Source organism: Populus trichocarpa, chromosome 14 (assembly GCF_000002775.5).
Source record: "Populus trichocarpa isolate Nisqually-1 chromosome 14, P.trichocarpa_v4.1, whole genome shotgun sequence".
In the NCBI taxonomy this organism is placed as follows: domain Eukaryota; kingdom Viridiplantae; phylum Streptophyta; class Magnoliopsida; order Malpighiales; family Salicaceae; genus Populus; species Populus trichocarpa.
In genome coordinates, this window is record NC_037298.2 from 4,607,725 (window position 1) to 4,634,562 (window position 26,838).

The 26,838-nt window shown below is 36.5% G+C and overlaps 1 protein-coding gene across 1 annotated transcript; it reads right to left on the bottom strand.

Annotated features, from left to right (window-relative positions):
- Positions 1–661: 661 nt before the first annotated feature.
- Positions 662–26,834, bottom strand: LOC7464880 (BEACH domain-containing protein C2). Its single transcript, XM_024585074.2, has 32 exons — positions 26,636–26,834; positions 24,146–26,225; positions 22,870–23,657; positions 21,813–22,520; positions 21,519–21,653; positions 20,411–20,515; positions 20,131–20,244; positions 19,301–19,377; positions 18,788–18,869; positions 17,786–18,109; positions 16,990–17,612; positions 14,059–14,143; positions 13,645–13,839; positions 12,294–12,839; positions 12,075–12,218; positions 11,451–11,909; positions 10,609–10,745; positions 9,332–9,401; positions 9,138–9,221; positions 8,952–9,008; positions 8,785–8,853; positions 8,614–8,700; positions 8,417–8,533; positions 7,367–7,516; positions 5,579–5,663; positions 5,370–5,490; positions 5,116–5,212; positions 4,919–5,032; positions 3,880–4,249; positions 2,035–2,828; positions 1,560–1,682; positions 662–1,175 (listed from the first exon to the last, which is right to left on the bottom strand). Exons 2-32 carry the CDS (start codon positions 26,178–26,180, stop codon positions 1,083–1,085), a joined length of 8,988 nt encoding a protein of 2,995 aa, XP_024440842.2. The 5' UTR covers positions 26,181–26,225; positions 26,636–26,834; the 3' UTR covers positions 662–1,082.
- Positions 26,835–26,838: the final 4 nt, after the last annotated feature.

Here is a 26,838-nt window from a genome sequence, read left to right on the forward strand (position 1 = left end):
GTTAATCTAGTACAAGTCTGTGATCATGGATTAATCCGGTTAATACAAATTAATTTATTTATTTTTTTTAAAAAAAAGAATAAAAATAAAAATAAAAATTTTTGACTTTTTATTTTTTTTTATTTTATGATAACCGAGTCATTCGTCAACTTAAACTTTTAATTAACTCAATTCTCATTCTATTTTTATTAAAACTAAACTTTAAAAATATAGTTGAAGTTATTTTTTAAAGTAATTTTCATACTAAAATACATCAAAATAATATTTTTTTATTTTTTAAAAATTATTTTTAAATTCAACACACTAAAATAATACCAAACATTAAAAAAAAAAAAATTTTACACCTCAATCAACTTGCAATCGAACAAGTTTTAAAATAATGGTATTTGTAAACAACATTGCTATTTCTTTTCTTCTCTTTTTTCTAAGCTATCGTCCAGTTCATCATTATTAACATTAATAAACACCAATACTGTATTATTATTATTATGGATGCTTCAAAAATAAAAATATAAAAACTTTTCTATCCGATGCACCAGGATTCTTATTTTTGTTCTTTTTCCACTACACAAAAAATCAAGCTCTCACTATTCCCAAACAGCATTTACAATGTCATGCAAAATATTTTTTGAAAGATAACAATGAGATCAACGCCATTAACTTGTTCTTTCTTAACCAGAATCTTCAGCTATCTATATTCAATTTTGACAGTAATTTGAGCTTATACATGTGTACAAAAGATGCGAGGTGGAATGCAGTTGTGTTTCATTTACAAAATCATAAGAAAAAAAGTGATGGCCAAAAAAGAACTACTCAACCCTCGGGGAATCAACTCATCGAAGACAACAAACTACATCTCAACAATGAATCAAAAAGTGCAGTAACTACAGTGGGACTCAACTCATGGACATGAAGAGCTGTTCCACTGCTAAAATACATGTGTTACATCCACAGGACAGCCGCAAACTGTAAATTTAGCAATCGACTTGGTATCTGATCCGGGGCAGCAAACATACCCTTGTATACATTAGTGGCATCCTTGGTAGTATTGCGTATCTTCTGTATTCAACTAAAGAAGTATTTCAATGGCCTAAACGCTGCGATTTTATAAGTGGGCTCAACCCGTCGCCTTCCCAACCAAGCTTGAGCATCTGATCGACCACTTTCAAGCTCAACTGCAAGCAGCAATCAAGGGAATCACCATAAGGTTTCACTAACAACAAGCATTTCGATCACAATAATGACACGGTCAATTAGATCACTAACAACTGAAATAGATTACAAAAAGTTGAACCATTTTCCCACCAAAGCATTGTTTTCAAATAGACATAAGAAAGCAGAGTGAACTGAAGAATACAAATTTGTGACAACACTGTAATTACTTCAAAATACATAGGGCCAAGTGCACTGGCGTTTCATATGTTGCCATGGGACGGTTTAGCAAGTTGAACACACGATGATTAAATAGAAGATTTTTGGGGACAAAGGCCCCTTAAATGTTCTAACTAGACCAGGAGCACATTGTCAGAGAAGTAAGAATATGAACAAATTGAACTTACAGCTGGATCAGTGAAGATTATCAACTGTTTATCTGCAGTTGATACCAAGAGATTTGTGCTATCATTGTTTAAAGCCAGAGCAGTAATATCCTGGCCTTCTCCAAGTTTCAAAACATGAAATACCTGGACACAAATTGGCATGCTAGTTAGTAAAACTCAATTAACTGTGAGACCTACCAGGTATATCATGAGCAAAAACTTAATAGCAAAGGACACTTTAGAGCCAAGTGAAGTATTCGTGGGGCACTACATTAAATGTCTATGCATTCATGAATGCCCAAGACATATAAACAACAGGTCTGTCCATTGAAACAGGAAGGAAAGCATCCTTTATTTCTTAAGAATCTTAACATGTAAGCATTATTAGGTCGGGTCACAGAGGAACAAACATTTAAAGGTACAAGATTTGCAGCACTTGAAAAACTAAGATAGGTCATGCATATAAATGATTTAAAATTTTCTCGAGTTCTTATACCTTCAATGTATAAAGATCCAGGAAACAAATTGAAGGGGAAGGAACATCTAATCTGTTATGTTCACCAGTGTCCTCTGATTCCAGATTAAAATCTGCAGCCCCTGGCTTCTTCAAGCTTATTTTTTTGTTGTTATTAGAGGTTTCATCGTTTTCCTGATATGAGTTCATGCCAATCAAAGCACTCTTCCCATCCACAGAAATTTCAATGCAACTAACACAGCCAGATAAAGGAAGTTGTGCTCTAGCAATTGGTTTCCCGTTTAGAGTATAGGTGTTCAGAGAATTTTGACATTTGTTCCAGGTCATCACAACCCCCTCGGATGAAAGACAAACAGAGTGGGCCTCCACACCAACCAGCCTTCTGATCAAACGGCCCCTTCTTATAGAATGCAACAGAACATCTGATGATTGGGAGCAAGAAACAACAATCCCAAGATCTGAATTGACACAACAACACATTATTTCTCTGTGGTGACCACGTAGAACATGTATGGGACCCTCAATGCGACACCTCCTGCTTTTTTCTGCCAGGTTAGTTGCTGTAGTGCTACTGGATGCAGGTGGTGTGCCTGTGTCTGTGACCTTGGAAGGCTCTGACATGCTGCTTGAGCTTGAAGTGAATGCCCTGTGTATCTTCCAGAGTAAGACAGTAGTGTCCCGTGATCCTGTGACGAGATAGTTGCTATCTGGTGAAAGAGCAAGGCAAGTAACTGGAGCACAATGCGCAACTGCAGTTTCTAGGGTTTTTGCACCATCTGCTGATAATAGCTTGATACTGTTATCTGCATGCCCACCTAAATACAGTCGCAGATGATTGGATATATTAGTTTATCAGGAAAATACAAAACAAATTCCATATGATAGCGAGAAATTTTTTAGTAAGCTAGGCACACAACTAGAAATCAATCAAAATAAGAATTTATACAACAAAAGAAACAAATGACAAAAAATAATACAACTTATGTATAGATGTTTGACTACAAGCACGGATCAAAGGGTGGAAATTTTCCTTATTTCTATAAAGTATCAAGATGCCAAGCAGTTTTCAAAGTGAAAAGAGAGTGAATAGAAATAAAAATGAAAATCAAAGTGATTAAAGAGTGCAATGATGATCTTTCACATAGAATATTTTCCTTTACCTTCTTAGAAAGAAAAAAAGGAAAATGCTTGCTTTCATTTGATTGAAAATCTTGCATAAAGATTTCCAAGTGTGCACCAGTTTTTGATACTTTCATATGATTTTTGCAACAATTTCATTCAGATTCAAGCTCTAGAATTTTCTATATTCCCTGCCTATTTAAACCCTTGAGGTTTTCCCTGTCACACCCTGATACATCCAATATACAATCACAAGGTTGGAGAGCAAAATAACCTTGTAAACCCAGTTTTTGTTTTATTTCCTTTTCTTTTTGCATGATAGGGATTTCTGTTTAAAATAATTCTGTTATAAGTGAAAGAGATACAATAAAAAAAATTAGAAGCCCTGATGACCTATATGATGTCTTGAGAACAGAGATTTCAGTTTCCCCGGGCATTGAACATTACATCCCAGGCATAAATAAATAAATAATGGCATAGCATCCAATATCATTGTAATGGCAATTATAAATGACTCGCGTGTTTTAATGCAAGTATTCAATATGATACTGAGTAGTGCGCACTGCTAACAAATGACACCTTTTTTTCAAATTTGAAGTGGTAGCTAAGACAAGTGAAACTTTCAAGGCAAAAATCTCAGATTTATATCCTTAAAGATTTTTCACAGCTTTAGGAAAGAAATGCAAGCATCTTATTCCAGAATAGAGAATGTGTACGCACACAGCATGTGGATCAAATGATGCTTACCAGTAATGATTTCTTTGTCATGAGTGATGGAAACCACCGCTTTGCCTCTAATTCCAGATGAAGCAAATGCTAGTGCTTGGGGAAAATGCCAATCATCCCCAACAGATCTGGATTGCCCTTTAAAAATTCGCATGAATGTTCCACCAGCAGAGCTTGTTAAGGCCTTTCCATGTTGAAAGAGAAAAGGTGCACCATGGCCATCTGGTGTGTTGGGTTGCCACTTGTGCTGGGCAATGTGCGCTGCTGGTGCATTTATATCAACAATTATAACAGCGTCTGAAGATGCATGAATGGAAGCTGCAGGTAGATTGCAGCGTTCTGGGGCCAGAACGGCATATGGCCTGACTTCTTTTGGGTTCCTGAAAATAGTCTGACATAAAAAAAATATTGAATCAAAATAATGTGCTACAAATTAATACTACTGATTTTTATGATGGAATATCCTAACATGCAACCTCACTGATCCAAAAAATATGTGCATAACAAGATTTTTATTACTATCAAAAGGACCATCAACTGTTATCACATTGTCCAAATTGCATCTAATGGATCAGCTATCTAAATGTCTGACATTTCTCCAGCCTCTAATCACAGTGAAACTACCATAGCACTAATCCTGGGACAACCAATGACATGTTCCTCCTCCAGCTTACTCGATCATCACGTCACCAATTACCGTGACCTTCCATTAAGAAGCAAGCACTAACCCCAAAACAACATAGATGGTTTGTACACAAGGTTAACTCCTCAAGAATTAGCTATTTTTCAGAACTTGTTACCCAGCATATCCAATTGGTTGTTCTTAGCCAATTTGTATCATCTTAGCATGGATTCTATTGGTGTGGATTGATAGCAGGTCTCTGCAGTAGTGTCTTTATCCAACAGAACAAACTAAATCACAGTAAACATGCATGGCAAAAGGCTAAGTTGAAGATGAACTGAAACAAGCACTTTGACTTATAGATGCTTATAAGAGAATCACAGGCTTCTACAACTGTATCAGCACTTTTAAAACTTAAATCTTCAGCCAAATTCAGACCTGTAAGTGAAGAACATCTGATAAGGGCATTCGCTTCAAGTGAGGAACAGTCAAAAGTTGGGATGGAGTCTGTCCAAAGTAAGCAATCTGGTCTTGTGTGGCACGTTGTTGTACCTTTTGTGAATAAACAAACAAATAAGAAATAAGAAACAAAACATCGGCTTAACAAACAATAGAGGATGGCAGAATTCACTTACTGGGTCAATGATCTTGTCAATATCAACCGCCCCTTCATAGGTGATGTAAAAGAAAACATTGTTTGCTGCTATAGCTTCTTTACCACGTTGCTTATAGCTGCATGATCCAATTCATTAAACAGTTGAAATGAAAAGGCCAGAGTTAATTTGAATATAAATTAAATTTGTCCAGAGTAAGATGTTCAGATTGCAAATAATGAAACCCAAGGGCAAGAATGAGAGACGTTACTCGGACAATTTTGCTCAAATCTTACCCAAATACAAGATCAATCCATTCATGCAAATGTGTAGACGCGTGCTCACTCTCAAGAGCCATCTGATGCTTATGGATAAAATCAGTAGTATTTTCAGCCCAAGGAGGAAGTTTGACAGAATCTGAAAGAGCGTATTTAATCACAGTAAATATTTCAACTCTGTAACTTCAAACTATGTTTCACTTACTTCACTAAAATATGAAACATACCGAGCTTTCCACCCAACTGTGTCGTACCAAAGTCAATTGAATTTTCATTGGTTAAGATCTCAGGAAGATAAAAGAGCTCAGGAACCTAAGCCAGACAAGAAACCACCACCCCCAAAATGTTAAAAAAAAATATATATAGTTTATTAATAGCCAGTATTCAAAGGAAGATACAGGGAGCAACTTATTATCATAGAAAAGAAAATTGTAGAAAGTGTGCATACAAGAACAGCACGGAGAAATGATTATTATTAACATGAGACAAAGAATCACGCCAAGCATTAAGATAAAGAGGTGCCTTTTATGCTAACTAGCCAGTTTAGCATGGTGCATTATTCAAGTTGTTAAAAAGTTGACATGCCATTACTTTGCAAGAAAAATATATATAGATGAAGTTTATCAAACTAAATTATGTGAATAAATTATAAATTCATAACTATATATAAAAGCATGAACTTTATCAAAACATTTGATTTGACAAAAATACACTCAATGTTTTATATATTTTGATAACTAATTAAGTCATTGTATCACTTATAAGAAAGAAGAAATAAAAAAAAAATATTAGCCATTGTATCACTTAAAAATACACTCAACGTTTAATTATTAATTTTCAATTTTTAGATTTCTTTCTTTCTTTCTTTCTTTTTCATTTCTAGCCCTTCATTTGTAAAAATAAATAAATAAATAAATAAATATCACTACCCTTTATAGATACTATTATGTATTCATAAAAAATAAATAAATAAAAGGAGCTAGCCTTTTTAAGATACTATTATGAATTCACAAAAAAAAAATTATTATCTTTGCCTTAGTCATATGAATACTATACCAGCATATATATGATAAAAAATAATAAATATATATACAATAAAGTAGGCAACTTTTACTCTTTTTTTATGACTCTTAGCAATTATTGTAAGGGTGCCTGGAATGTATTTAATTTGTTTCCTAAAATATCATTATCAAATTTTAGAATCAACTAGAATATTTTATACAACTTTTATGATAGGCATACAAAACAAGTGCCGGGAATACCAGTAAAATATAAAAATAAATAAATCCTCTCACAAGTAGGAGTCTTATTTGTATCTAACATAATCCTTACCATTAAAGAAAATAAAAAACAAGAGGATGATTTTCTCTTTTACTCAAGGGTTTTCGAAATGTGATGGATTTTTTTATGTTCAATTATATTTTTTACCTTTTTTATTGGAAAGCAATTTAGTAGAATCAATTGTTTCACAGATTTCGTGGCTTGGGTTAAGATTGTAATTTACAAATATGTTCTCTATTAAAAATGATAGAGAAAAATTATAAAATTAATATTACTATTACTATTATTATGCTGGCAATGTTTTCCTTACCTATTTTGTTTGAACAGTTCTTATTGAATAAAAAATAAAAGTTAATATTATATAATCATCAACACTTTAAATAAAAAACCTTTGACTTGTTAGAAGTAAAAGGTTAAAAAAAGGGCAAGAAAGAAGACAAACTCGTGGGGAAGTAGGGTAACATTTTTTATCAAGAAAGGTAACATTAACCTGTTAAAAAAGGAAAAATAATATGAAAGAAGATTGATTATAGTATGGAACATAAGGTATGTTTTTATTGTCATGAAAGGTGAAATTAACGGTTAAAAATTAAGGTGATATAATATGAAAGTAAGGTGAGTTAAATGTAGTCATTAAATAATATGATAAAGGCATTTTACTCTAATTAAATGTTTCCACAAAGATAATGCTTTTATGGATAGTTATAAATCTTCAAACAAAATAGATGACATACCAATTCCTTCACATCACTCATGTCTTCAGTAACTCCTTTCCAGGTCGCAGCAATATCTGAAAACATCCGATCTGCATGATCAAATTTTCCACCTTGAAGTTCAATTGAAAGTGTTGTAAACGGTTCAACTCTAGCAAGATAATACAAAACCTGTCACAGAACAACCATAAATCATATAAACTGCAACAACTGCATATCAAGCATTCAAACGGTACAAACCACTCTTTCTCTCACTTATTTCTACTTTTTTCAAGGAAGGACAATTGCCTTACTGTTCCAGATAGCATTAAACAACATGCCCAAATGGCATTATATTTGTTGATATGAGCAGAAGAATACAAACAAAATGCAATGCATCAAGGGGGAAAAGGCTCAAATACAAACAAAAGAGAGACAATATTCAAAAATCAGAGATGGGGAAGGGGGAAGGGCACAAGGCAATCAGGCGCAACTGATCATGTAGTAGTGCCTCCAGCTGGATGAATTTGGTGCACAAACCTAAATCTACGTAACAATATAATGCCACAATTGAGTTAAATCCAAACTCCAAGATACTAAAGAAGGTTCCTTAATTCAAATAAAAGCCCAAACATCTCAACTCCACACTACATAATACGTAGAAAATAATATTTATATTTTAAAATGAAATATTATTCATAGAAACATACATGGCTCCTGGTATTTTCAAAACCTAACATTCATCCAAAATCTATATCTTGCATCCAGATTCAATTTTGAATAAGGTCTGATATTTAGCATCTTTATTTTGATCAATTTGGGTAGGATTCAGGTATTCATTTTCAAGATGATTGTGTTGTAAATTGTTAAGCATCAAGTACCCCCCCCTCCCAGATTGGTTTTTCTTCTTTTTGATTCCCCAATATGCTCCACTTTGATTTTAGAAATTTTGTGACGAATATCCCAGATTCTTGATACAGAAAAACAAAAGAAATGAATAATCTTCATGAACAGAAATGCACAGCTAAAGGTGAATATACAACTATGATGGGAGGACTGATTTCACAAGATTAAATGGGAAAAATAACTTACAGTCCCTGCACTTGAGTAATGAGAACCATAATGGAATTTTGGAATGACTGGATCATCAAAGCTAGAATATCTCTCTTGGAACTTTTTCAGCCGATCAGGATTTAAAGCACCAAGAGGCTGCAAGTATATATCCTGCTATAATGACAGTAGACAGTGCAATTATAAAATAATTGAAAGAGTTATTCAAGTTATGTCACCTTTGAAAGATCTCGATAAGAAGAAGCATCAGAAAGATCCAAACTTTTTGAACTGTAATCAGAAAGAACCCATGGGAAAACTGGATACTGCAAGGAAACAAAAGAAGATTTAGAGATAATATGCACAACCTTCCACACTAGAACAAGAAATTAGCCGAGAAACATACATACCTGAGTGATGTCATTATAACTACGCCCAGCCAGAGTATTGAGCTGCATTAGATACTCGAAGTTGCTAATCTGCATAATGGTTGTGTTTAAACTTGTCATTATTCTGAATTAATGTTGCAAATGTGAATGAAACTTGCAATATTACAGAAATGAATTTGAGTATATACCTCCCACCTTGCCCAACGTTCCATAAGTTGAGTTCTTTTCAAAAGTTGTTCAGGTCTCTACAACAGGAAAAAGCAAGCAGCTTTCATGATATAATGGAAAAGACAAATAAACATCCAACAGGTAAAAAAAAACACACATGCACACATCTTTTAAGAACTACATAGTCAGGTAGAAATTTGCAAAACCTGAGTAGCCAGATAAATATTATTCAAATGAGGAGGTCTTGATTGAACTACAGCTTGGTAAGCATTTCTTCGTGCCTCAGTACTCTAAAGGGACAAAAAAAAAAGGAACCAAAAATTTATTCCACGGTCAAGGCTGGTGGACAGAATTCTATTGGTGCAAAGAAAATGTTCAAGATACATTTCAAGTGAAATACCCCAAAATCAAAGAAGAAATTTGATCGGTCAACCATAAACAACTCCAGAGCACTTCTTCTTAGCAAATACCTGAGGATGATAGCAAACTGGTATGAAGATGAGAGTAGAACAAATGAGAACTGAACAAAATGATATTATGGACTTGTGATACCATATAACAATTTATCTGCGTAAGTGCAATAAGTTCATGCCTATAAAATGATGCCAGAAGATACACTTATGGTCAATAAATGGGTTGAGTAAAGTTCTGGAAGCCAGGCAACATATGAAGTTGAACAAAAGGCATATGTCACAGGTTATTATGCACAGTTCCAATGTCTGTAAACCCAGAATCGCACCAGCTAAACAGCCCGATTTCTGGGATGTAGGGCAGACATTTGGATATTGTACTAATGTCAGTACACAGTAAGACCAGAATTCATTTAACATTATTGAGAGACGCATACAATAGAAAGCCTGCAGGCATAAAAAATTCAGAAAAATAACTCCGAGCATGACTCCTGAAGTCTTCTAAATCTAAAATTTTATAGTTATCAGCAATTGAGAAAGCACAGTGATTTCATGACCAGAAAAGGCCGTGTCATGACCAGACAGTATATGAAAAGACTGAGAAGGTAAAAGCTTTATGGAGCAATCACTCGACAGCAGGTTCCTTATCCCCATAGGTCAAGGAATGAAAAGCAAATAAAACACAAATCCTTCCAAAAAGGGAAGATCACGGTTGTGCTTCAGAAGACATTGCTCCAAAATCATTTTATCTCTGATAAGCATTACTCAACTATACTGCACATACTCTAGTGTCACATGTTGAAAAACAAAAGGATAAAGAGTCTCAATAGAAGCTACCAGCATGAACCTCATGTTACCTGCTTGCATATCAGGCTAGAATGCTAATACAACAAATGAACCCAGAACAAATATAATACCATTTAGCAGCTGGACAAGACCAAGAGAGTCCTTTAGTCAACCAGCAGACAACCCATTAAACCAAATCAACTTGCAATCCCAGATATTACAAAAGAAAAGAGAATATCAGCCTTTTTTTGGTAAGCTATAGTGGCTATCTTTCCTTGTCATGACTCAAGTTAAAATTACGACCTGTGACCTGCCTACATGCTACAATTGCATTCCTTTGACAAACCAAACACATTATAGGAATATAAGACACTCAAATTGTTCATCTTCAAAAATAAATAAATAACAAAGATTCTTAAATTGTTTGAATTAAAAAAAAATACAAGTCCAGTTAAACTAATAAAAGCCCAATAAATTTTACCTCCGGCTATAAATCTGATGGAGGGAAGACATCAGCCAACTGTGATCCTTTTCTTGGACTCCCGATTCAGAAGATTTCATTCCATCAGCATTGCTCTCAGTGGTATCAACTATAAAGTTTATTCTCCTAGTAGTTACCTGAAGAAACAATTGCTTCATATGCTCAGTAACTACATCCAGATTAACAGCTCCTTGTAAAATGTCAGAGTTTCCTGTTTTCATGTTCTCAAAAAGGAAACAGGCAAAATGCTCTACTTTCCTATTGTTGAAAGCAGGAGAAGGCTTAGCAGCAACTTTTATTGAGTAGAAACAAGAAGATTGAATGTCATGTGTCACAATGGCACAAACTACCAGCAGGGAAACGTAAAGAAATCAGAGTGGTTTTGTAAGCAAAATTTACAAATCAAAGGCCATTTCCACCATTGAACACTGCAAAAAGATCATAGGGCCACATCTCACATGGACTGGCATCATTTCAACTACAAGCTGGGCTCGAAAATTACCACAAATGACATCTAAGTTTGTATCAATCACCTCCATGATATTCCACCATAATTATATAATCAGCAAGCATGAATCCCAGGGTTTCTTAAAATAAAGTTTCCTATGTCCTTATATTCCAAAATTCGCAAAAACCAAGCAAGCCCTTAGTGGGTGAATTTAATTTCCATGTGTTCCTCATCAGAAACAAAATTTATTTGCTTCTGGTGTTTTAGGATCTTGATGTGGCATAATTAGAAATTATAGGACAATAACATCCTAAATGTAAGATTAAAAACATCGAAAAGAGAGAACTTGGTGGATGATTAAAAAAGAATGACATGCTAGTCTCATAGAGCTTACTTGAAATGTTCCTCGCATAACTGTCAGTGGCCGGACCATAGATGATGGAAGTTCAAGAATGATTCTTTCATCACGTTCACTGGGCACATAACCTGGTGTAACTGCCGATGCATTTTCCAAATCTTGGTCCCTGGCTAGTTGAGTGTCACTAGATTCTGCTGGAGGCTGCATACTTTGATCAGTTGCTCCAGACAGTCTCAGCTGACTCTCCCCACCCTGCTCTGTATCAAAGGATCTAACACCTAAATTCTCAATTTCTGCATGTTCCCCATCTTCATTTAGTATTTCCACTGATATTGCTTCTGCTGCCAGAACAGGAACATTTCCTTTATCATGCTTCAGCTCAATTTGATCCTCATAGTTAGCAGCAGCACCAAAATGATTAGATCCTCTATAATTCCTCCTCAAACATCTTCTCATTCTTGAAGAAGTTTCCATAAAATCTAGCTTCCAGAAAACCTACACAATTGTAACAGCAGTTTTTAGAAAAGAAGCTCTTCTATATAATATATAAGAAATTTAATATGAGAACAGAAAAACATTAAAACATTAGATAAAAATATATTAATGCCAAATGGTTTTGATAGTGTAATACACTTCTATAAGTTATCTCACACAACATACACGCTCAGGATTGCACAAGGGGTCCCCAAAGGGCCCAAAAAGACTCTTCATCTCTATCAGGCAATGTATAAGTTTGCGCCAAGCACGGATTCCACTGGATAAATGATGACAAGATATCACATCAACTTGAGCACGCCTGTCCACCTAGCAAAGAAATAATAATAATTGATCCTGAAGGTTATACAAGAAATGAGAATACGTAGCTAGCACGACTCAAACCTCTAATCGCTGCATGTTTCTTGCTAAGGCAAAGCTTGCAACAAGGACTGCGATAAATTTATAGGATAGAGCATTGAGATCTTTCCCATAGACTGATCGTGTGTCAGCTGGTTGTAAGCATTCCATCCATGCAACTCCCATGGCTTCATCAGTATTCCATCTCCTAACACGCTCCATATCATTAGCATTTCTTCGCTGTGCAGATGTGGCCATCGCAACAGCACTAAGACCCCGTCCAGAACCAATCTTAGCATTGCGTTGAAGATCACGTGCAGCTGCCAAGGCAGCGGCTTTTGCACCAGCCTTATCCTTATGATGAGCTGGTGTTTTGTTAGGCACCTCCAAAGACTTTTGAAAGCTTGAAAAAGTATGTAGTCTATCAGTTTTTCGCTCCAGCAAGGAAGAGTCACGCTTAAGATGTGTGGTTGTTGCAGGAGCAGGGGTTTCCCCACCTGCAGCACCAGCAGCAATCATCGCCAATGCCATCGCAGCTGGTGGTGATGCAAAAGCAGCTGCCCAAGCAGGAGAAATCATGCAGAGTGCAGCCTGGAGAAAATTGATTGAAATACATGACACAAAGCAGCAATACCAATGCTTTTTATTTTATATTTTTTTAGAGCACCACCAACGACTTCTAAGAAAAAATTAAGGAGCAGAATGGAAAACATGGCATTGTAGCTGCTGGCTATCCAAGGTTAAGAAACATCTAAACAAGAACATATAACAATTTCAAAAAGAAAAAAAAAACAAGAAAGAGATGCAAAGATCAGTAACAACAACAGACAAATAAATGGTGCACGTGCTTCACTGGGTTCAGAAAGAAATCAAGTCATAAGGCACTAGCAACAGATAATAACCTGTGAGCTTCAGAACTTGGCAATGAAGACCACTTTGGGCATGCACTCACACTAGAGATGGTCTACAGACATTTACTTCCAATTATATACTTCTGCCCAATCTTCTTCCATTTCCTAACATTCTAAATCATAATAAGTGCCTTAAAAACAATTTCCCATGATACCTAACACTTCATATGCATTCTGGCATGGGAAGCAAAATTGGTAAAAAATTTAGCCTCCAAACACATCAGCAGATACAATTGTCAAAGGACTGTTCAAAACAAGCATTAGAATGGTGCACAAGAATATGGCAACTTGCATAAAATGGTGCAAAGCATCAGATAATTCGAGCAAAAAAAAAAACACAGAGGCGCAAAAATAACTAAACAAAGTAAGCATATTCACTAGTTGCATTTTTTCAGGGGAGAAACGATGGTTCTCAAATCAACCAAAAAAACATCCAGAACAGGTATAATTTGACCAAAAGACAACATGCATTATAGCTCAATAACCTCTATTGGTAGCGCATCAGCAGCTAAAGCGCGATCATCAACAACAAGAGGATTTAGACCATCAGCAGTTGCAAGCTCATGAATTCCAGCTAGAAGAGGCCGCCACCTCCTCAACATAGCAACAAATGGAGGTAAGATACCCTCAAGGTACTGTTTACGAAGGGGTTTCCTCTCTCTGCCAACAGCATGCCATACCTGCGACATACATGATACCCTAAATTAACCATAAAAAGAATCAGCATAAATGAATAAAACCACAGCATCCAGCTGCATGACCAAGTGGAAGGCAGGAATAAGAAACCTCTTAAATAAGATCTCAGATACAAATGAAGATCAGAATGGATAACAGGAGGAAATAATTACATCCACAGTCTGGTGATATACCGTAGCAAGACAGTTTTATGCAGAACTAACCTCAGAGTAAAGAATACAAGACGCAACCAACACTCTCTGTCTTTTTGAATCGGAAATTGGCATGTTCAGAACAGGTGAAAGCACACTGTAGATAGATAATGAAAATTAGTTCAAGAATCGCATACCAATAGCACTTGGAAGTGAACAACAGCCAAAGAAATTATGCTAAGGACCAAAGGAGAACATAAACCAATGAAAAGTAGTAGTAAAAGAGCACCTATGCAATACATTATAGTGAAAGTGAATTTGAATAGACAAGAGATTGAACAGGAAGCACAAGCAAACACACACGCACGTAATGAGAGAGCTGAATCACACTGGAAAACAATGACGTTTCTTACACCCCTAAGGAAATCAGGACTCACTTTGCCCTGCAAGTATTTAAACTGTTTATCATCAACTACCTATATTGGTTAGTGAAAACCTGAACAAAAACTGTAGAAGGGTGGAAGAACTCTGTGAAAGAAAAGCAGAAGCAAAATATGAGCTGTATGGTAAATCATCAACTACCTATATTGGTTAGTGAAAACCTGAACAAAAACTGTAGAAGGCTATAAAAGAAACGTAAAAGGAAAATATGAGCTGTATGGTAAATTATCTGATAATGTTTTGTATTCATTAGCTTGGAAGAAAAACATTAAATGCCTATTTTAGATGATGTAGTTGCTCTTGCCATTTGTCAGCTCTACAGTCCTAGTAAACCCAGGCAAAATTGACAAAAAATTAAAAGAGGAGGGGTTTTTAAGTACCCCTCCTCACAAAACACTATTAATTAGAATAGTGTTTTTTTTTCTTTGATTTTTTCTCAATCAACGCATTTTTTTTATTTCATTTATATTATATTTGCTTTTTATTGGGTTATCTCACTCTCATAACACGGATCACGAGTTTAACGGGTTAACTTAGTTGACTAGAGTTTTCTTTTTCTTTTTTTAATTAACTTTTTTTTCCAATTTCATTCTTTAATATTGGTTTGATGGGAATTAGGCTTCATAATTTGTTTTGTTTACTTTCTATTAGGTTATTTCAGCCTCATGACCTAGGAATAGTGCTTAGCAGGTTAACCTGAGTTGACTCGGGTTGTTTTTTGTATCTTTTTTTTAATTGAATTTTTTTTCAACTTCATCATTCAACATTTGATCGGTTGAGAATTGAGTTTCATAATTTGTTTTGATATGTTTTCTATTAAGATATCTTAGTCTCATGATTAGAGTCGCGAGTTTGGCATTTTAATCTCGGTTAAATTTAGTCATTTTTTTTTCTTTCTAAGAAGTAATCTCGATCTCATGACTTGAGTTCTTCAACATTGGATTTGTTTTTTATTGGGTTGTTCTCGTCTCATGACCCGAGTCGCGGGTTTGACAGTTACCCTAGTTGACTCGGATTTTTTTCTTTTTTTTAATTGACTTTTTTCCCAATTTTATCATTTAATATTGTGTTTAATGGAGAATTAGGCTTAATGATTTATTTCGGTTTGCTTTTTATTACATTATCTTAGTCTAATGACTTGGGAATAATACTTAATAGGTTAATCCAAGTTGACTTGGCTCATTTTACGTCTTTTTTTAATTAAAAATTTTACAAATTTTATAATTCAACATTAGGTCCGACATGGTCAATTGAGAATTGAGTTTAATAATTTGTTTTAATGGTGTTATCTCGGTCTCATGACCAACGTCATGAATTTGGCAGGTTAACCCAAATTAAATCATGTTAATTTTTTTATTTTTTTCTATAAAGTTATCTCGGTCTCATGATCCGGGTCATGGATTTTGTGGATTGACTCGTTTGTTTTTTATGTTCTTTTTTTAATATCGTCCTTCAACATTGGGTTGATTGGAAATTGAACTTCATAATTTGTTTTGAATTGCTTTCTATGGAGTTATCTCGGTCTTATGACCCGGACCGCGGGTTTGACAGGTTAACTTAGGTCGCTTTTTTAGGGTTTTTTTTTCAATTTCATCCTTCAACATTGTGTTGATTGGAATTAAACTTCATAATTTGTTTTGATTTATTTTTTATGGGGTTATCATAGTCTCATAATCCGGATCGTGAATTTGACATATTAGCTCGGGTTGACCTAAGTCAATCCAATATGTTATTATCTTAAAATAAAAATAAAAAGATCTTTAAAAAAAAAATAGTCAAACTATATTCTTATAGGTCGTCCGGGTTGCTTTTGAACCCGCAAAGTCAATTGGGTCATATCAGGTCAACCCCAATATTGTTTAAATTTTTTTCTATTAGAAAAAAAACATTAACAATATCTGAATTTTTTTTACGCTCAAGAAAAATTTAACCCAACTCGCAACGTAGAGCGGATCAATGATCTAGTATACACTATAAGTAAACAACAACAAAAACCATACTGAAATAAAACATTCATGTTTATGACATGGAAAAAAGCACCACCCAAGTCGGTGTTGACTTGAGCAAGTCTCATGGGAGATGGGAATGCCTATAATAATTGCATACGAACAGGTGCTATCCAGTTCAGTATAAACAATCAAATAGCTTGGTTTCTTAATTGAGTTCCCCAGCTGCATGTTGCAGCTATGACATGCGCCTAATTATTCTTAAAAGTAATTCCTATTCGTGTTCGATGATGATTTACAGCCACAACTTATATGCATTGCTTCATGTGAAGAGAACTAAATCACCGGAAAAGCAAATGAAAAATGTGGCCATAAACGTTATAATAAAAGTGTTCGATGCAAAAAAAAATATTGTTAGAAGAACCTCTAGAGTTCTAAGCCATAAAAACATTTTCAATTTTCCAAGGCAGCATGGTGTTAAGAGGTGGTTATAAGAAAACATAAACATGTACATAGTAAAGATCGCACTCTATTCTTTAAATCCAATAGAAAATAAGTTCGTTATTTTATAAGAAACTTGGAGGAAAAAAAGTTGAAAGATAAGCATTTAAATTACCTCCACAGCAAAGCTGACCGTGGTTGTCTCATTTGCATTTGAGCACTGTTTTCTAAAGAGATGGTGTTGCCAGCTTGTCGGACAAATCCTTCCGACATCCCATCCTCCATGCTTACATTCCTCATGAGCATACTGGTTTCCCCATTGTCCTCCTCTCTCATAGAAAGAAGCACCATACGGAGGATGCATAGAAATGGTTGGTCGCTGTCCAATAATTGATATAGTGCTGCCATTCCACCCATTCCAGTACCAGATCCTCCACCTATACCAAGACCACCACCAAGTCCAGACTCATCTAATAATAGAGCTTGAAGCATGGCAACTGATTTTTTTACCAAAGGAAGTTCAATCCAGTTTCCGTTTGCATCTTTTTCTAAAGTAGACCTCCAAGATTTCCATCCACTGCCACCACCACCAAAGGGAGCTGTTTTTGAAGGCAGGCCGACACCATACCATAGTCTGCTCCTAAATTTCCAACCCTCAGCTAAATCCATTGTACAGCTCCCATATGACACAAAAGCACATGAAACAGATTCAAAAGGCTCAGCTGCTGCTGCTGCGGTAAGACGTTCCATCACACTCGCAGAAATTTGCCCATTTGCATCAGCCATTGAAGCAAGGACCTTAGGAAGTCCCATGTTAGTGTATGAAATAGAAATTTTTAAATTCTATTAACTGAAAAAAAATAGAAGCGCAAACAAAACATCCTGAGAAGTACAGCATAAAATTCATAGCTCTTCTGCTGCCAGTAGCTATGACTAGAGCAACCAAGCAGGAGGGGAAAAAATATACATACATCAAGAGGGAGTCCCCCAGAGTCACTAGATCTGCGATCACCCAAAGCTTCAAGTGAATCAGTACCAATTGATGCTGGGGAACTAGAGTGATTATTCAGGGGAGATACAAGAGAAAGTGGAGGTGATGAACTGTCAACAACGCTTGATGCACTAGAAAGTTTGCTTTGTAATCGCAAGTGATCTTCAACAAGCATTAAAATAACAATAGCATTTTCAACCAGTGCCACAGAAAGCTGAGCAGCATTTTCTGCTTCCACCTTAGCATCTTTGGGTGGCAAACCCCCAGCTGCAACACCAGCAGCAGCCGCAGCAATTACTTGAGTCTGCAGCAAAAGAAAAGTTTGATGTGAATGTGAGTGCACCTATCCTCTCATAATTTATCTTTCAAGAGTTTCAAGTAATCAAGCAGCAATAATGGTGCCATATAATGCAAATACAGTAAATATAAAGTTCACTATGGCCTCATATGGTTCTAGCTCTCCACCTACCCAAAATGGCTTTGAATTGGATACAAATAACAAAGTCACTGTGATCAGAATGTTGCCCACCATGCTAGGCCAAATTGTTGGGTAAGGAAAGTTTGTTGATATTGTAAATGTTAAAGCCATATCAGTCATGGTTATGCTAGGTCTCATTATCGTTAGACCACATGCTACTAGGTCATAGATAGAACTCTGAGCGAATGAACTGGGTTCCAATTGATGCCAAATTCATAAAATGAAATAAAATAGATTTGATAAAAACTAAAATGGAAATCAAATACAGATGAATTCATATGAATGCTTTAGCGTGCAATTGGAAGTTTTCTCCCGCTCTACTCTCACTCACTTTGCACATTTTCCAGACAGATTCAATTTTAGATTTTGGCGTTACTCTAGAATGCTTATTTGATTTGAGGTCACATCTATTTATACTTTTTATACACTTGAAGACTCATCCAAAATGGAAATCCAGAATACCTGACATAATATTCCTAAAGAGCAGAAAAGTACAAAAGTTACCTGAACCTGCAGTTCTCTAGCAGCAAAGTCTAGCAACGCACCCAAGAGCCTTCTTTTAAATAAAGGTAGTGATTCTTCACGTCTTCAAATGATGAAAAAGATTGACCAAAAAGAGAGAAATATTGGCTATGAGGTATCATCAATAAGAGTGTAATAGCAGCTGTAGCTCAGAGTTAATGGATTACAACAAAGGTTTAACTATCAAATAAAGCTAGCATGATGCTCAATTGGGAATTCTATAGACATCTGGATAAGTACTATGTGGTCCAAGTAGTACAGTCAGTAATCACTGGGAAAAAATTCAGTAAACACCAAATGGATGAAACCCATTAGGAGACAATAAAAGATACAATCAGAGTTTGAGTCAACCAACATGGTAATTATTAGAGTTTGAGTCAGCCAACATGGTGTTAATCATGGTTCATGAAGTCAATTGATACTCAAAAAAGAATAAACCAATTTGAGCAGAAAAGGGAAAATTCCCAGAAGAAGGCCTATAAGATAATGGAATACCTAACCCGTTGGTCTCCTGTGCTGGATCCCCCAATGATAGAAAGCCATTCTGCACAATGAATTGTAGCTTCAGTATCCTGTAAGGAGGAGATGAAAGCTGATATGAGCAGAGTTTGAAGGGAACACATCCATTCAAAACAGATTTAATAAGAGCAACACATATAAGCAAAGGTATAGCATATAAAACACAAGTGCAAGTAGAAAATATGAGCAGTTACAGTTTTATAACAGTGTATGTAACAGATATTTACACTAGCAGTACTTTCAAGCTGCCACATAAAAAGCACCATTGACAGCTGTGGTTTCATAAGAGTGTACGTAACAGGAATTTACACTACTAGTACGTTTCAAGCAGTCACACAAGGGCAATTACTGACAGCCATGGTTATGTAATGGCCATATGTCCGCAATCACAAAGCAATAGTGTCCTTGATTTAAAACCACTAGTAAGAATGAAGATCAAATTCCAAAGAAAACTTTGAGGTCATTACTGACTTCCAGGATTCTAAAGTCAATAGAATTTCAGTATATTGCAACTGTCACGATGCTGATAATTTATGAATCGAATTCCAGGATATCATTTCAAATTCTGCAATGCATGAGCTGATTCCACATTGATGCTTAAATAACTCAAGTCAAATGTATGGAACGCCAAGATATGCAGAAGAAACAATAAACATATTTGATTGGAATCAATGATAGAGAAAAGAAACATAATGGCCATGCAATTAATATCAAATGCCGGATGTCAAGACTAAACTCCACAGAGCCCATCTTCCAACTGGGAATAGAGTCATATAATTATAAGAAAAGGATGGATAAACACCCACCTTCCAACCATCCTTCTGGCGCATTGAGTGCTCTAACATTATAATCAAGAAGTTGTGTATGAGGTCTTCTATGTCTCCCAAGCTTGCCAAGTTAGAATTTTTGTTTTCACCCATCTGAAAACACATGAAATTACAAGCAAGAAGAATCAAAGTATGACCCCAAAAGTTTGCTAGATTAATTTAAAGACTCTATTACATATGAAATCCTCCTACTCTAACTAGGTGCCACGCCCCTAACAATTAAACAAAACAAATTAAGAATGATGTTAGATAATGTTACCTCATAATTAGAGATTAGAATTTCTAGAAGCCACTCAGGCCATTCCTCCATTTTTGTCAGGCTGCTTCGGTTTTCTGGATGACTGCAAGCCAAAAACAGAAGATCCTGAAATCATATAGAATGCAGCAGCTCAGAAACTAAACAAAATACAGGGGAACTTGATAAGGAAAACTAGAAATGTGAGGTTAAATAGAGAATTTAAACTGCATATTCGACTTATTGTATCAGGATAACTATTTGCAAAGGAGTTCCAATATGCCTACTTCTAGCAATTTAGCATCATGCATTTTCTCGAACACTTAGTATAAAATATTTGTTGTAGAAATAAGAATCCACAAAATAATTATGCATAAACATGTTGACTGAAATAAAACTAAACGTTTATCCATTTGACACCAACTGAATGATTCAATACTCCTATTAGCTGGTCACCTAGGGGTATGGAGAAACACACTATAAGTTGCAAGAACAAACTCATTGGGCTGTCTTATGGACAATCAAGAAATAGATCGACAATTATAACCCTTCAGCTTCACATCCTACAGTATCTTCCAATATCTAAGTTCCAAAAACTAGAGAACATATTGTTCATTGTTAAATCTGACTGTCTAAAATGGTTATTAAAATAATAATACAATAGGGAACTTCTTGACTGTCACTTGATTCAATAAATAAAAGATAGCATCTCCCACCCTCTTCTCATCATATTCGAAATGACTGAAAATGAGCACTCCCTCGCATTAATCCACATCTGGTCTCCAACTTAAAATTTCCAACTATTTAAAGAAAACCCCAGCTGTTACTGCGTCTCCAGCTTAAGGTTTGAAAATTCCCTCTATTGGAAAACTCTTATATAACTAGGGGAGACTAAAAGGTAAATCTGCAAAGCATAGTAACATCATAGATTAACTTGTGTAGCCTTTACTGATAACAACACTAAGGCAACAAAAAATGCGAAGACTGAATTTTAGAATGCACAACTTGGGCAAGTATTAAGCTTCATTCTTTTTCATTATATATACCAGAAACAAATATGGTTCAACAATGATGATGAGAAGCCAAAAAATGCATGCACAGAAACATATATGACTCGCTCAAATAGAAATACCTGCAATGCTCGACTTTGCAAGGCTCTGGATGCGTAAGGCAGAGACCGCAACAGAACCAACAGAAGTTGTGAATGTTCAAAGCGATGTCCAGAATCATAAAAGTTTAGCCCTTCCTCTGTTGAAGAAGCGTTAATCTGAAAAGCCAAAGTACTGAATTACAAGGATTTGTATTTGAAATCATAAGGAAACATTTATGGATTTTTACTTTGCAATGACAATAAATATTTTCAATAAAACAAAACTAATCCTTGATGAACACATTCATAGGAATGGATGAGACTGGAAAAGAATACCGAGGCTGCCAATAAAGCTGTGTACACAGTGGTAGTCATAAGCCTATTAGGTGCTGCCTTGAAGGCCTTCTGTAGTGCAAAAAGTAGTAGAGAAACTTTATCATCAAACATTGTACCACTTCCATCATGCAGGCCACCACCAAAAAAGTTGCTAGCAGTATCAGAGGGTGCATGGGAAACAAAGTTGAAATGCCCAGAAGTTACAAGAGCACCTATTAGCCCAATGATTGCAACAACAATGCCATCGCTTCTATCAACATTGTAAACATTATTCCTTGCATTATCAGCACTAATAGAAAGGTTTATACCACCCAAATTCTTAGCAGATGGGTTTTCCGAAACAGATGACATCCTTTCAATTTCCATGCCAGGGGAAGTGGTGACAGGACTGCCACCACCACCACTGTCTAAAAATTCAGGTTCATAATCTTTGTCCTGGGAAGTCAAATCCCTTTCCTGTTCATCATTCTGACTTCTTTCTGAAGTACCATTACCAATATCTAGTTCAGTTTCTTGAACTGGTAAGCTATCTTCGCTCTTTGCCACCAATTCTGGAATGCTATGATCACCAGCTTTTGCTTCTCGCTGAAGCAGAACAAGAAGGGTTTCTATACCACCACATGTTATGAATGACTCTGCAAACATGTGAGCTCTGGCTGTATTTGGCTGCACGACTAGCCTGTAGATAAGATTCAAAACTCTGGCAACCTGGAAGAAGATTTTTGCAGGAGTCATTTTGGATAGATTTATAAACAAATGGCCAGTAATAGAATGCCATGAAATATAAAAATGGGCCATATAATATATGATGTCTATACAGCGAGATTATGGATATATGAATCTTATTTTTTGAAAAAAAAAAAAACAGGAAAAGATCACAAAAAAAACCCACATGGCAAGCCAATAACAATGATTATGCTCTAGAATAGGAGGTTAAAAAAACAGAGAGAAACATAACAAAATCATGCAAGTTAATTATGGGTAAACACAGATTGCTGAAGCAACCGATACATATATGAACATGCACAGAAAACAATGTTCGATATAGTAACTCTACCTGATTAGGTTGAGGGCAATCAACCAAGAACCCAAGTAAACAACGGAGGTCATCTGCAGCCACCGCAGGAGATGCCACTCCTATTAGAAGTTCTATGATCACTAAGAGCTCATCAACCAACGCATTCAATTCGCCCACTGGATGTGTTGCCTCATTCAACGAAAAAGCATTCACAGAATCCTTCTCACGAACTGTCCAATAACATCTTCTGCAGCCATCAAGCAGCATCTGAATAGCATTGGCATCTCGCATTACCAATGACTCTAAGAAAACCATGTCTGCTAATGAGGACAGTAGCTTCTTTTGCAATCCATAGTTGCATAAACTCCAAATTCTCAGATCCAGTAACAGTGAAGTGAAAAGCTGCACTTTGAGTGCATGGTTATGTTTCTGGGACTGGCACAAGGAGACAATGGCAGCAACAAGTTCCTCATCTCCAACTCCATTGTGATTCCCAGCATCCAATGAGGACAAAGTTTGGAGAAGATAATTTAAGATTTTTGAGAGAACCTCAGGCCCTCTGGTACGACAAAACTCTTCATTGTTCCAAGGGTGTTGAATAGCTATGGAAATTATCCGGAATACTGGAGCAGCCAGAGTAGCTGTGGCCAAGGTTATGGGAAGATTTCCTTGTACTGGTTCTAGACTATCTTTATGCACATTGCTTACTGATAGAGGAAGTAGGGCAATGGGGCCTCCATAAGCCAATGCCCACAAAGCCTCCACCGGTCGCATTCGTGTAGCAACATGGACTTGTCCAAGAACCTCAGCTGGCCGTCGGAGAATACCTTAATGGACACAAATAGAAAATATAAGAAGTAACATATATGTGACTAGATTATTCAGGGCATCGTAAAAAAGGGATGCCTCAGCCATACACAAGAAGACATCACAGGTTTCTGTAAAATTGATGTTGTAGCCCTCAGCTAAATAAAATTCATAATACTTATTGTCAGGTGAATTAGGACCGAATCTAGGAATAAAATAGTGAACCAGATAGGAGGCAATTTAAATTGGGTTTAACTGGTTAAATGATAAGAATAACAAGAGAGAGAGAGAGGGAGAAAAGAAAATAACAATCTTCTAACTCTACTCATTCAATTATTTGTTATAGTGAAACATAAGAATTCGTAAAAAAATGAGTGGAGAGAGAGAGAGAGGCTCTTGGGGGGGGGGGCATCTTCAGAGATAAAAGTCCTCTTACAAATAATGACATGGCATGTACAAACCAAAACTAGATGAAAAGGGAAAAGAAATAATTTCAAAATCTACATACCTGCAGCACCAGAAGGAGAAACATCGGGACAGAAACGCCCATTGAGCAAACTGGGGTGATAGAGAAGGTGAATGCACCCTCCAATATCTGCATCCAAAAGTGAACTTTCCTCTGCCATAGTTCGAACTTGGTCATTTGTAGCTCGCCAAGGAAGCCCTGCAGCATTACCAAAATGAGGAAGCACATCCCCTCCTCTAGAAGCTAAGCGTGTCATCCTTTCTGGGCCGATTGGCTCCTTAAAGATATAAACTGGCCCCATCTCAGCAAACAAAGGACACTGCCTACGACGACGCTGTAAACCAGCCATTGTAGGAGGAGGGTTTGTCCCAATGCAGCAAAATGCTAGTGGCTTTGAAATTCGAGGGAACTCAAAAGGACGAGTTTCATACAAGGATCCATCAATGTACAATCTGAGTTCACTCTCTGTTTTCCCAATAAGTCCCTGCTTGCAAATATGCTCCAAACCAATAAAGTACCAGCATTGTGGCTTGAATGCATGAGTGAAATGTAAAGATGCCTTCTTTCCCTTTCCACTGCCACTTTCAACAACCAAAAACTGAGCATGAAAGTAAGCCTCTATGCCCTGGTTGTCAGCAGATAAGAAACTGAACAATCTAGGCATGTGGGCTGTCCCTTCACCAGCAAGTGCACTGGCAGCAGCTGCAGCTGACATGGCAGATGATTTTCCTGACTTGGCTGCTGCAGCAGCAGCAATTGCAGCCGCAACAGTAGCTGTGTTCAACGTGTCTGCAAATGATTCAATATAGATCCATGTTGCAAAAGCAAATCCATTGGTAAATGGCCAGCGACTCTCTCCTGGACCAAGTAAACCTGAGCTTTCACCATCAAACTCAAAAGTAGATGCTGGTCCCTTTGACTCCTTTCCACCAATTGCCTTCTCCAACGCTAGCATTAAGCGAGATGCCCATGAAGTAGTAAGCGTTCTCGTAATTACTTGTAACCATCTATGCAAATCAACAACATTAAGTGAATGCCCCGCTAAGTATTGGATACAGTAGCATAAAGGAGTCCCATCCCATCCCATCTGTTCTGTTAACCCACCAGCTTGAACAAATATTTTCTCTGCTGTCCCCAAAAGTACTCCCAACAAACCAGCCATAGAACACATAGCTCTGTTCCTTGTGCAAGCCCGCAATATAGCGAGCAACCCCCTAACCATTCGTGTCCTAGGGGACATGAAAATCTCACTGTCACCTACCCAAGGAAGGCAAGGAATAAGCTCAGCTGCCACAATGGCTGCCCGGGAGTTCAGCATCACACTAGGAGGGTTATGATCCTCATCCTCAAAGCTTTCAACTCCACCCATTGTAGCCAGAAGGGAATCGACAACCAAGTAAGCAATGCCCTCAGTTTCCTCCCCACTTCCAAAACTCTCAACTCCGCTGACAATGTTCTTCAGCTTGTCCAAAATTTCAGGCTTTCCCATTATAGCAGAATCCACCAGATGCAATAACTCTGGGGACACATTTGGCATTGCAGCTTTTGGCTTAGCCTTTTGCGGTGAACTGGTTGGAGAGAATCCATCCATAAAGAAACCAGAATCTAGACTGGTTGACGAGTGTGACTGCTTAATTGCATGACCAGATTGTCTCTCAGGCCCAGTGCTCAATACAGAGCGATCATGTTGAATCTCCATGGTAGGAGAAGAATCACATTCAGCACCATAATTACTGTATGAATTCGAAGAGACTTCTCCAAACCTATCAAACGAGAATCTCTCACTCTCTGAATCCGATGGTTGGTTTGAATCAATATTACCAACCGCAAACTCACCAAGACCCCTTTCTTGTTCTTTTAAAGACACAAGTTCAAACTGATCATCATCATCATCCTCAATATCTACAGAATCAAGCCTGTCATAAACCGGATTTTCATGTTCTATCTCCTCTTGACCACCACTAAGCACATTTACATTCCCTTGACGAGATTCTCCTACACTATCTTCTTTTACAGCACTATCTACTTCCCGAATATTAAGACTTTGTCCGAACTCCTTTTCTTCTTCTTCTTCCATTGTACACTTCTTTTAATTACAACAACTTGCACACCGCAAGCGATCCTATTAACCAGAAAGAAGAAAATTCAAAATTGAATACCACTTCAATCTATGAAACCAATGCTAGACAATACAAATACTACAGTGCGAAATTAGCTAACGTAAATTGCAAAAAATTTAGCTCAAATACTTTCTAAAATTTAAAATTCAGCGGGATCTAAACTTCAAAATCACATACATTTATTTCAGTAAATTGTATTTATACACTAATCTGCTTTTTCACTTGAATAACCACCTCAGGATCTCTTTAATCACCATTTAATCGATCAAGCAACTCTCTCTTACACACACACATAACAAATAATATCAAAAGCCAGCAAAGAGAGCAAGCTCAGATCAGATCAGAGAAAAATCGCAAATGTTACTGAAATAACAGAGAGGAAGCTGAAAATGTGATAAGAAATCGATCTTACCTTTGAGAAAAGAATCGGTCTGGTTCGATTTGGGAGAAGTATACTGGTAGTAATTTAATTATTATTTTCAAAAGGAAATAAGAGAGAATGAAAATTAAAGAGAGAATGATCTGAGAAGACGAGAGGGGAGCCGAATTGAGCGCGAGAGACAAGGTGGACTTAGCAAGCCCAGTCAAAAACCAACGCAAGGCAAAGGGTGGTTT

What these genes read in the sequence shown, in the direction of transcription:
- LOC7464880 (XM_024585074.2), bottom strand. Translation starts at nt 26,180, where the DNA reads ATGGAAGAAGAAGAAGAAAAGGAGTTCGGACAAAGTCTTAATATTCGG. An exon ending in TTCTAATCTCTAATTATGAG is followed by an intron (nt 20,245 to 20,410) that starts GTAACATTATCT and finishes ATGTGTTTTCAG; the next exon opens with ATGGGTGAAAACAAAAATTC. An exon ending in CTAGAGAACTGCAGGTTCAG is followed by an intron (nt 18,110 to 18,787) that starts GTAACTTTTGTA and finishes CTTTTGCTGCAG; the next exon opens with ACTCAAGTAATTGCTGCGGC.